This window comes from Stegastes partitus, unplaced genomic scaffold, assembly GCF_000690725.1.
Source record: "Stegastes partitus isolate 25-593 unplaced genomic scaffold, Stegastes_partitus-1.0.2 Scaffold360, whole genome shotgun sequence".
NCBI lineage: Eukaryota > Metazoa > Chordata > Actinopteri > Pomacentridae > Stegastes > Stegastes partitus.
In genome coordinates this window covers 350,084-362,237 of record NW_007578091.1, presented here as the reverse complement: position 1 = coordinate 362,237, position 12,154 = coordinate 350,084, and the positions used below count along the sequence as shown (strand labels likewise).

General features: G+C 41.3%; 1 protein-coding gene across 1 annotated transcript; it reads right to left on the bottom strand.

Annotated features, from left to right (window-relative positions):
- Positions 1-319: 319 nt before the first annotated feature.
- bcat1 (branched chain amino-acid transaminase 1, cytosolic) lies at positions 320-11,517 on the bottom strand. The gene is made up of 10 exons (XM_008284477.1): positions 11,487-11,517; positions 8,688-8,882; positions 8,045-8,155; positions 7,824-7,943; positions 7,185-7,345; positions 6,033-6,175; positions 5,727-5,812; positions 5,135-5,275; positions 3,710-3,778; positions 320-358 (listed from the first exon to the last, which is right to left on the bottom strand). Exons 1-10 carry the CDS (start codon positions 11,514-11,516, stop codon positions 320-322), a joined length of 1,095 nt encoding a protein of 364 aa, XP_008282699.1. The 5' UTR covers position 11,517.
- Positions 11,518-12,154: the final 637 nt, after the last annotated feature.

The following is a 12,154-nucleotide window of genomic DNA, read 5'->3' as shown; positions in this document are numbered from 1 at the left end:
CTAGAACCCACAGGTTGTAGCTCCTGTAACTTTTCTTTATGTGTTGAATCAAAGCTTTATGTTGCTTGCAAAAGGAGGCGAAAAGCTGCAGAACAAACCATGTTGGCGGAGTTCCTGTAAGTTATTGTGCAGTATTGCATGAGACATTAGCCTACTTTTGTTAATTACTTTGGACAGTTGTGTGTTTGCCATTAATTTAGAAGGCGGTACATTTTGGCTTTGGCTCTCCAGCATATTGCAGTTAGATTGAAGATATTGCACATACATTGTCCCTGTCGCTGCACATGTACGGCGAGTCTTTGGTTTTCCTTCGTGGCTGCTACACCAGGAGAGTCCAGTCGCAAGGTGTGCGTCCGTACTGAAAAAAAGAAGGGAAATAAAGGTCAGGAAAAGGTGAAATAAAAAAATAAAAAACCTCGCGCCACTAAAACTTCTCTGCTTAATTGCGAGAAAACACGAAGGAGCTCAAATATCCGTGAGCAAATCTGCAAACTCAGCCGCCGACAGAACGCAGCACAACAGAGAAAGAAGAAGAAGAAGAAAAAAAGAAAAAGAGGAACTATAATAAAAAATCAAAACAAAATGTTCCCCCAATCCGTGACAGCCGCGGAGACAAATCCAATTATTTGTGTCTCATGTTGCAAATTTGTTCTAATGGTCGAAGTGAGAAAGTAAATAAACGCCTGCGAAGGGGAAACAAAAGAATGTGATTTCTAATTAACTTGAAAGAGGAACAGCAGGGCGACTTAGTAAACCCATCTTTCATCTGCTGCCTCAGACCATCGTTTGTTTGTTGCACAATGTTGTCTTCGAGAGGGGAGGAGTGCGTTCGTGTGCGTTCGTGTCTATGCGGGTGTGTATATGTGGCGGCGGCGGCGGTGGTGTTGGTGTTGGGGGGGGTAACACTGTACTGCTTCCCTCCAAATGAAATGTCAACAGATTTAACAGCGCGGCGGAAGGAGCGCAGCGTTTTCCAGCATTTTGTCGATTTTATTGTTCATTAAGCTTTGCTGCCCCCCTACCCTCCTCACTCCCCCTCCCCAAATCTTCCTCCTCCTCTTCTTCCCACTTGTTCAAGGCTTCATTTGCTGCATCTTGACTTTGAAGATCACAAAAGGCTGAGGCAATAATTGGGTTTGTGCAATTACAACAAGCCTTAATGAGAGAAATCCAGGAGTTTGTCTCGGCCCTATCTGCAGCTCTCCACGCGCCGCCATTAGGCCGCTCTCTGCCACTTTACTCTCTGAAGCGACGGAAGGAGGTTGTTATCGGGCATAAAGATGCGACACGTTGGCGGCGTACGAGGCATCGGGTGATGGACGGAGCAGATATGCTAATCGGCGTTGCCCCACACTGACAGAAAAGAAAAACCACAGAGAGCACAAAAGACGGAGACAAAGCAAAAGAGAGGAGAAAAAAAAAAAAACTAGTTGGAGAGATAAGCCACATAAACTAATCAAAGTGTTTAGAGGACATTGAGGAGATCAAGAAAACAGAAAATTAAACCCAATGCAGACGCTATCTGCTCACACGGTGCAGCAAGGAGGCTCTAGTGGCGTCCAATTTAAATCCAGTTAAAATCAGTGGTTTTCCTTTGGAGGAAACTGGCACCAAAAAACTATAAAAATACAGAAATTTACCAGAAATAATATGTACTTTCTTGGCTTAATTTAACATCATGTGTATTTGACTATTTAATGTTTAAGGAAGGATATAGTTTTTGCGTTTACGTAGCCCTGTGTCATCACTTTTCTACCTCCGTGCTTCACTGTCAGGACTATGCATTCACTGTGGTGGTCCTGGTCAGGTTCACACCATCTTGGTTTCATCTGACCAGAGAACGTTCTCCCAACATTCATCAGACTTCATGCAAAATTTAGTCTTGCAGTCATGTACTGAACAGCTAGCGAGGGTATTTTTCTTCGACGGCATCCATCAAAGTAGATAATCACTGTCCTTCTGAGCAGTCACCGAAACTCTGATTTCCATTGGTAACCCCCGTACCAAGTTTAAAGCACTTGTCTTTCTGTTTTTCAAAGCTAGATTGTGCAGGCAGGTGGTTAGGACTGTTGCCTCGCAGCAAGAAGGTCGCTGGTTCGCATCCAGGTGGGGACACTGGGATCTTTCTGCGTGGAGTCTCCATGTTCTCCCCGTGCAGCGTGGGTTCTCTCCGGGTTCTCTGGCTTCCTCCCACAAGTTCAAAAACATGCTGAGGTTAATTGGTGATTCTAAATTGTCCGTAGGTGTGAATGTGAGTGTGCTTGGTTGTCTGTCTCTGAGTGTAGCCCTGTGATAGACTGGTGACCTGTCCAGGGTGTCCCCCAGCCCCCCATGACCCTAGTGAGGATTTCACGTGTATAGATAGTGGATGGATGGATTGTGCAGGTCGGACATTTTCTGTTTTTGGAGGACCACCACTGCAGCTCTGATTAGTGGTACTGCGGCTTGTTCTATTACTGCTGCAACTGTGTTTCAACAGAATTTTTAGTTGTTTGCTAATCTGTTGTGTCCTTTTCCATCCTTGTAAAGTTGTTTTATTTGACAGTTTCTCTGGCAATTGTTCCCTATGTGGGGCCATGATGCAGACATGCAGACAGACACGGTCCATACATCCATAATTGCTCATTTTATATCCGTGTTCCTGCAGTTAAGCTACTTATAAGCTGTCCTACTTTAGTACATGTATTTTCAGTATAGTCTTTGTCAAGGGTTCATTTGGTGTTCATAAGAGAAAAGAGCCTACATGTCAACTTAGACATGATGGTATTGTTAAAAGGTGATACAGAGGTGTACTCACTTCTGAGAGTTGGTAAATTATGTAATAAAGAAGTAAACTAGTTGGGATTAAAGACGTAGCTGCAACAGTGAAATCAGGTCTAATGCTAAGTGGGATATATGACTTGCAGACATCTACAATTTGGTGGAAAATGGAGCTCTCAGGACAAACATAAATCCATTCAGAAGCTGCAATTTTGCAAGATGGAGGATTGTGGGAAGCCCGCGCCGAGCCAAGAACTCCTTTACATTTCTAGTGAGAGAGCGCGGATGGCGTCCAGGCTCATACCCACGCTAATAGGCTAATTGCACAACACAATAACGGCAAGTCAGCAATACACTCATTAACACAAATCAAGCCTTCAGCAAAGAGCATTATGAATCTGTTTAAACCTGCAGTGCTGAGTGGACTGTAAATGTGACATGTTTGTGGGCCTCGCGCGATGCTGCCGAGCCGTTGCTCATTACCTAATAAGATATTTCACTGATTGTGTGCTTACAGGGACATAATGCACACGGTGGGTGTATGATAAATAAGGACCAGTGGAGGGGTGGTTTGCTCAAAAAATAACAACTGGATAATTTCATCTCATTGAGTTACGTAATAATCATTTAGTTCTTTAATGCAATTGCGGAGACAAGTGAGGATTTTTTTCTTGTCGGGGTTTTGCCTTACGTCTGCCATATTTAGTCTTCAGCTCAGTGACATTTCTATTATAAAGGCTGTTTACATTGTATTTGCTGTTCAGCCACATTTTTCCACATCACTGACGGCTTTATTCAAAGCAGCCTATTAATACATGAAGGCAGAATCCTGAGGGTGACGGGAGGGTAAAGGACCCAGATGTTCAGCCAGCTGTTGCTGAGCTATAGGGGAAACATCTGCAGCACGTGTGTGTGTGTGTGTGTGTGTGTGTTTTGTGCGTCCACCAACCTGTATATCCGTGAGTTCTTTTGCGATCCGTGAAGTCAGCTGAGCGTCCTGATGGGGGATGTGCAAGTTCTAAAACACACAATATTAGTAATTCAGTTAGCTGTGGATCTGTTTGTTATAAATATAAGAACATAGTGAATATTAAGTAAACATATAATTAGATTCAAACAAGAAACCACAAGATCCTGACGGTCTGTGGTCACAAGAGACCGTGAGCTTCATCAATCAGTACAATACCCCTCTAGAAGTTAGAAAACTATCTGGTAACTTTGTGTGAAAATAAACTACGTTAATGTGGAAAAAATCAAATAAAGACAGTAGCATAACGAAAATAAAGAGGAGAGTCCAACTGCGCTGCTCGTTCTTCTGTCGTATCATATACCTTTAACTTATTTAAGTCCACCGACGTTTGTTTCTGAACAAATCTGAGCAGCATTTTTACTCTTATTAGATCCACAAGACCTAATTTAAAAGTTTGCTCTGGCTTTCATAAGTGGAATGAAGGTTGCTTTTATTGCCGCGCTCAAAGCAAAGTGATGCAAAATGACTACACATGTAAGTAACATTAGTCTAACGGTATGTTTAGATGAAGTTTTTCATAAGTGTAGAGACGATTATCAGTGTGATAGAAGGAGCTTCGGTGCTTATGTGTCTCTCATTGAGTGATTAAAGTCTCTCATGCAACTTTTCAGCAAATTCATAAAAGTCTCACGTGTCCCCTGAATGCATCGTCTAAAATACCACAAAGATGGTTCATTCCACCATGACTGTGTAATTTCTGGCTTTAGTTGGGTTCTAAACAGGCAGTTTCAGTCGATGCAGCTCAGTTGCTGACGTCTACGCCCCCCTTCAGGAACAAGACTCTCTGTTTATGTGATTGACAGCAAACCAGCAGACTTTCTATCGCTTCCAACTTTCTCTTCGAGCAATTGTTCGACATGCTGAATTAGTTTTTTTTCTAACTGAACGGTGAGTTTGTGAGCCCCAGCGTGGAAATGGCTCTGAAGTGACTGCCAGTTAACATTTAGGTGCTACGTTTTAGTCGCTAGTTCACGCTTGTACTGTTGTCTGACAACAAAAAGAAAAAAAAATATGTAAATGAGAACAGGGTGACTTATTGCAAAAGACTAAATCTTGCTGCTCTTGTCTGTTTCCAGTCTTCATGCTGGTGGTTACACGAGCAAATCTATCCACATAATTTCCTGTAAAATGTCAACATATGTCATCTTTAAAACCACAAATGCCTGACTTATTATAAATCCCGCTTCCCTTCCACTCCAGCTTGACATCCATTGTTTGTTTAATCCTTGAGAATCGAGCGATGCACCGCGAGCGTGTTCGTTTAAATACAGATTTCTGTGTGAATCTATACGTAGTCTGGTGTCACTGAGTCTGGTTTATGGTAGAAGGGTAGGTGGAGAATACCTCTCCCTGGTAGACGACGTGTCCTACGGGGCAGATCATGCAGGCGGTGCCGGAGCCAAACATCTCTTTGACTCGCTGCTGTTTCAGAGCAGAGCACAGCTGGTCCATGGTGATGTAGCGCTCCGTCACTTCGAACTCACCCTGGAAAGTGTACGAGGAGGAGTTTAGAATTAGAATAAAAGAATTAGAATAAAACTTTATTGAATTTTATTGAAATTGCTACACCAGAAAAAAAACAACAGAACACCAACATAAAATCAGCAACAACAACAGCATTCAAAATTCAAAATCAAAATCAAAATCATTCAAAACCAACAACAACAACAGCAACAATAATAACAATAATGATAATAATAACATATTACAGTATACAATATACAGATACAGTAACATATTGCACACATATGTTACATTGCATACAATTCAGAAAATGCACGTTGACCTTTGAGGTTTAGTCATTAGTTTTACTGCATTGCTATTATTAAAAGTGCCCGTGTTTGTCCATTTGGATGTCTGAGCAAAGGATGAATTTCTCTGGAGTTCAGTTGAAATATTCAATTAAAATGAACTTTTATGTTTGTGCCTTTCTTACCCATTGTCTGGTCAGTTCTAAGATGCTCTGTCGTGTAACTCCTGGGAGAATGATACCATCCAGAGGTGGAGTTGCAAGCTCCTCCTCTGATGATAATAATAATAAAACATTATTTAATACAATAAAGCAAAAACATCAAACAAAACTGAGTAAAACGGGAAAAAAGTGCTGCCCTGTTTGTCCTAAATGCTGTAATGAAGCTTTTCTGCCACTAGAGGTCAGATTTATAAAACGTTTGTACTGTGTAATCCAGAGCTGCACTGTTAGTTAGTTAGTTGGGTTTTTATCGCATGAAAGTCGATTAACCTCCGTTTTCATTGATCCAGTGCAGGAAGACGTTCATGGTTCCTGCCTCGGTGATCTGGTGATCGTCTCCGTACAGCCACAGAACCTGCTGACAGCCGTGATCCTCTGCTTCATACTGTGCAGACAGAGAACAGCCATAGTTCCTGAAGAAGTCCAAAACAACAACTGAGATTAGTTCAGTTACTTTAGAGCAGAATGTGTAAGATTAGATTCAGATACAAGATGTAAAGTTGTGTAAGTTGTGTGCACTGACACAACTCTACAAAATAATTCAAGAGACCTTCTCCTATCAATAAATGCACGGTTGCAAGCAAAGAATAAATGAGTTGTGTTGACATAATAATGTTGGTAATTGCAAAAACTTCATATTGTGTGTATGTGAACTATCTATTTATTTATTTATTTATTTATTTATTTAATTACTTACTTACTTACATTTGTTGATTTAAAGCTAAATTCAGGTTGAGGTACCTCCTTGAAATTGGCTTTTTAATTTATTTTTCTTCACCTTAAAGTAAGGATTTCATGCCCACTCCCCTAAATACTAAAGCAACTTAATTATTATTATTATTATTTATTCTATTAACTTAAAAACTTTCCAAATTATTAAAATAAAGTGCATTACACTATTTAAAAACAATTAATATTGTCAAAATACTAGTTGGAACAACTCTGTTTTTATGAATAATGATCTTTAAAAGATATGTTTATGCTGCAGATCATCACTTTGATTGTATGTGGAAAGGTTAATTTCACTTAACTTATTTTATTTTATTGATTGAACATATTTTTATTGCTTCATAACTCCAATAGATTAAGGGCAAACTGTTGCTTTACTTTGTGGTTGCTGTTGTTTATTTTTAGGAGTACGTGTGTTTTTGAATGATAAAGTGTATAAAACTAGACAACATGACTCATTTTACAACAGAACTAGAATCACTGCCTGGTTGCTTCAGTGCCTCCTCCAAGTTTGTCATAATTAGCATTTCAGTTTTTTAGTTATGGCCCAAAAAAAAGGGTTTTGGAAAGTCACAGTGACCTTTGACCTCCATATCCTAACCAATCCATCTAAATTTATTTGAAAAGGCATTAAAAAGAGCATTAAGTGATTGTCAGAGAGTAAAAACATGCATTCAGTGTGTTCCTACGCACCCTCCCATCTTGCAGTCTCCGGTTCCTCCCTTCCAGGCCCGTGTGAACTTTGGGTCGGCCCACAGGGAGACGGCCTCCGCCTTGGTCTTGAAGTAAAAACCGGCTTGAGACAAAATCACATAGAGCAGGGCGCGAGTAGGCTTCTTTAAACCCAGAGAAGGCTGTCGCAAACACACAAACAAAAATCAATGTTTCTACCACGATAGCAGTTAAATATGGTGTTTTTGATCAACTAGAAGACACATCACGAGCTGGATAAGTCATTGTTGAACGTGTTCAGATGGACAGGGTTTCACAAAATATAAGAAATGTGGTTTCTGGTTCCAGCATGTGTGTCTGAATTGCTCCTATGCTGCAACATTGTGTAGCATAGAGTACTTTCACTGTGAGCTGGTGTGCTTGAGCTGCAAAGAGATTGGTGATAAAAGAGGCGGAGACTTCATCGATGCATGAATTTTTAAGAAGGAATCCATTTAGAGTTACATCTGAGCCAATTTAAGGCAGAAAAAGGATTATTTCCATGAAAAAAAGCTATAAATATGCAACTTTCCTACACAGAGGTGAGTTTACATGATTTAATCAATGACCGGAGGAGAACTTTGACCTTCAGAAACCTTCAACCGTCTCGATCCTCCTCACCTCAGTGCCAATAAACGTCGGTCTGACGTACAAGCTGGCCAAGTCTGAGTGAGGAACCCAGTCCTGGTCGACCTCCACCAGCCTCCTGATGCACTCCAGCAGCTCTGCCTGATCAAACGCCTGGAAGATGGAAGACAGCAAGAAGTGATATCAGTAATTTGTCCGTCACTGTCAGTTATCCTTTCACTCGTTCCTCCATTAAGCCATTTTCTCGTTCTTACAGGCAGACAGGCTCTCTTAGCAGACTTAGCCATTCGGTTCATGTTGAGCATCGGTCTGAAGAGGCGCAGTTGGTCGTCGTCGCCACGGTAAGCCTTGAAACCTTCGAAAAGCTGGTGAGACAAGAGACGATGCTTAAACGTCACTCAAGTTATATCCAAGACTAATTATTTCTCAAATTCAAAACTCAAATTCAAAATTCAAAAGTTAATTCCATACTACTTCCAAGTTGTCATTATCATGCATGTTGTTTTGAATTTTAGACATCTTTAAATCTATGTTTACTTCACCATTAAGTTGAGATTTTAGAATTACTTTAGAAAGGCCATACGTTATACAAAAATCTCCTGCTGACATCTCCAATATTTTATTTTTGGGTTAGAATTTTTGCATAAAACTCTTTAAATTTTACAAAAATTGAAGCTTTTTTTGAAGACAAGACAACATGCTTTGTTTCAGTGCTATTCTTAGGAAATAATTAGAAAATTACAGTCCATAAAACAACTGTGGCGGGTTTATTTTCCAGTATAAAGGTCTAAATGCTGTTTTCACTAGTCTGCCAGGAAATACTGGTGGCTAACTACCTCTTAAATCTTACTAAATCTTTGATGCATTAGGTAAAATAAACTTAGCTGGTGAGTGTACCTGAATGCCGTAGTGTAGCGACGAACAGGCCGGGTGGAGCGACAGGTTCCCAAAGGGCCTGATGAGCGGCGCCTCCCAACCCTCAGCCAGACTCCACTCTATGACCAACATGTGGTCGGTGAAGACGGTACCAAAGTCTCCAATGTCCGGTTTGGTCTTTGGAGAGGAGGTCAGCTGGATCACCAGGTCGGCCGCCTGGTTAACAAATAGAATAAAGAATAAAGAACATGGTGACACTTTACAATAATCTAAATGTTGTATTAGACTGTATTAACCTTTGGGACAAACCATTTTGAAGGTCCCCTTTAACAGAAAATCATAAACTACATTAGCAGCTGCCTCTCAGTCCACCAAGTTTATTTACTTTGTTTAGCTGCTTTTGCTAACTCTAAAATGTCTCAGCCTCGAGCGAAAAACACCAAATGTTCTGCTGTTGGCTGCAAGAGTGAACACAAGAGTTTTCATGTACTCCCAGCATCTGAGAAACTGATGTTCCAGCGTATTACTTTTAAAATTGATGGCAATGTCACCACAACAATAGGAACACCTTTAGTGTTAGCATGTTGCGTGGGTAATGCGAAGGGACAATTGCTTCTCTCCCGGCCACTGTGCTCACATAAACTGCATTAGAACACATCCTAAAATCCCAATAAAGCTGTTCTCATTTACATATTTTTTATTTCTGCAGTTAGACAACAGAGTAAGAATGAAACAGTGACTGAAATGCAGCCAGTTAAGACTACAGGGTTACCAGCAGTCACTTTAGTTCCTGCTTTGCACAGCTAAACTACAATTGTCTAACAGTGACACGTGAGTTAAAAACTCTGCGATATTCGTGAAATGATTAGAAAGCTAAAAGGCTGCCATGTGGTCAATTGTTTTACTCCACTCTACAAGCTACAGACACTGAAACAGCCTGTGTAGAATGGGACAAAAACCACATAGTCATGGTGAAATTAACTGTGTTTGTGGTATTTTGAGCTGGAAGATTGAAAAACACATTCTGGGGATGTGTGAAACTTTAATCAAGTTGTTGAAAATGAGCACAATATGGGACTTTTTAAACAGATAAAGATCCACCATAAACAGGACCGATGTTCTATATCCGGTGTTCCTTCTTCATGTTGTTTGTCGCTTTAGGTTTTGATCCTCTTGGTTGTTTCCAAATCCTTGCCTGTAATGCCGAGACGTGACAGAAGCTTGCGACTGATCCTTATTGTTGAGAAGTCTCAGAGGTGATGCAACAGTTGATGTCATGTTGGATTATACTGCGTTTGACCAGCAGGGGTCGCTGTAACATCAACAGTGTGACAGCATAACTCAAAGAGTCACAGTTCATCCCTTGTAATAAGGCAGCAAAACTGAATCAACAGGACCAGGACATCTAGAAGTAAACTGCACTCAAAGACAGAGCGATGCTTTATGTTCGTCTGCATTGCTGGTGTCACTCTCAGCCGGCCGATTTAGCGGTCAGAGGTCGGTAAACAGAGTCTAATCAAGTTAAATGTGAGTGTCTGAGTCCATTGTGCTCCAAGCTGCCTCTGTGGTGCAGCAGATAAAGATATTTCAAGAAGAAAAGAAGAAGGTGCATGCAGGAAAACACTTGTGTGATCCTTCCTTTAACAAGACACGTCTTGCTGGCCAACTATTAGCTATCTGTTAGAAGGATTAGACCGCCGCTTTATCTCCTCCCTCCTCCTGCAGAACCGTAATCCCAGATTACAGAACTGGGAAGTTGTGAGCAACAACAGTACAGCAATGTGTAAAATGCATACTATACTGCAGTTTCTTTCTGTGTTTGTTTGCATTTATTATTATAATCAATGCTTTGATTCCCAAATACATAAATCTGCTGTTTTTCGGCACCTTCTCTGCAGTAAAACATCAACCTCTACAATGAACATGTCTGGACAAGTATTTTGACCTTTTCACGAGATAACAACACAGCAGCAGCCCCCTTTTGAAACAGTGACAGAGCTCACCGTCCTCAGACTGACCCATAATCCTTCTTCGCCGGTACCTTTGTTCACACACACAGTCCAGTCAGTGTTTGGCTGGGATTAGGCGGCTATAAATATGAACTTGGCTCCTCAGTGAAAGCAGTGAAGGAAGGTAGAAATGATGTGACTGAAGCACTCCATTCTTTCCAATTACAATTCAACCAAACTGATATAAGGTGGGTTTAGGGGTAATGTTTGGAGGGTTAATTAAGACACTTTCCCCTCCACAAACCAAACATCCACTCCGGTGCTTTCAGTGGAAGCAAAAAGTTGGCACACATCCCCGAAAACAACATCCAGCACTCGTCCCTCGTGTGTCTATGCGAGTGTCTGCACATGTCCACGCTAATCTCCACCTGCTACCTTCTGCTCAGGTGTTCAGGGTCAGAAAACAAGCAAAGCTGCAGAGACTTAGCGTGAGCTGTGAAAGTGGATTCTGCTGAGCAGGCTGCACACGAGGAAGAAGAAAGAAGGGGACGGGTGGACGTTGTTTCCCCTCCACCCGCCTCCTCCAAGAAAAAACAATGGCAACAACCGGCCTCACTCAAGGCTGACAACGAGTGGATTTCTGCAAGATCAGTTTTTAATGTGCTTTTTAAGTTGTAACAAGAAAACTGTTGCATGATTGCGGCTCTCGAGGCCCAACATGAGCGCTGGAGTATCTTCTGTGTGGAGCTACAGGGGGGATTTTTAAGCATCAAGACGCCAAGGAAACATCAAGATGCTTCACTTGGAGCAGCTACTGAGGGTAGGTGCTCAGATCTGTTCCACAACGCGTTAAGACGACTGGTTTGGTTACCTTGAAGCTCGGAGTGCTGCTGTCAGCCATTGGGGCGATGGACGGGCGGCTGGTTCTGCAATCTGCAATCTAAACAATACAGAGATGGCTTTGAAAATAAAAGCACGAGGAAGTGGAAAGAGACTAAATAGTATTGCATATCTAGCTTTTGTCCCGTCAAGCAATAAACTTCCTTTTCTTTACTTCACCATGAGGAGTTTGCACAATATGTCCTCACAACATACTGCAAATCTCAATGAATTTGCATTATAATTAGCATTTTTTTCCCCTCTAATTAAGCACTTTTCTTGTGTGATGCATGATAGATATTGATTACAGCTCATTATATTAGAGTGTTTTCCATCACAGTGTTATGAAATATTACTTTAAACCTCTACAATACAGGTGCAAACAGAACCTACATCAATGCACACAGGTTAAGGACAGGTTAAAAGGTGGCACAGCAATCTTTCACACAACAGCTTCACTAGATTGGCTGTTTTAATTGTGCAAAGACTCACTAGTATCAACCCCAAAATGCACTATTAGTCTAAGCATTAGTCACCTTCAGGATACGTTACCTTCAGAGCAGGAGAAGCGTCTGATCACCGGGCTTCGCGTCGAACCCGCTAAACCGCTTACTGATCGCTCAGGCTGAAACCAGTTATCATGTTGTACCGACACCAGAA

Excerpts from the sequence above, each read along its gene's own strand:
- bcat1 (XM_008284477.1), bottom strand. The coding sequence starts at position 11,516 with ATGGCTGACAGCAGCACTCCGAGCTTCAAG. Across the intron at positions 7,944-8,044 it reads CTAAGAGAGCCTGTCTGCCT|GCGTTTGATCAGGCAGAGCT; the intron begins GTAAGAACGAGA and ends TCCATCTTCCAG. Across the intron at positions 5,276-5,726 it reads TAGAACTGACCAGACAATGG|GGTGAGTTCGAAGTGACGGA; the intron begins GTAAGAAAGGCA and ends TACACTTTCCAG.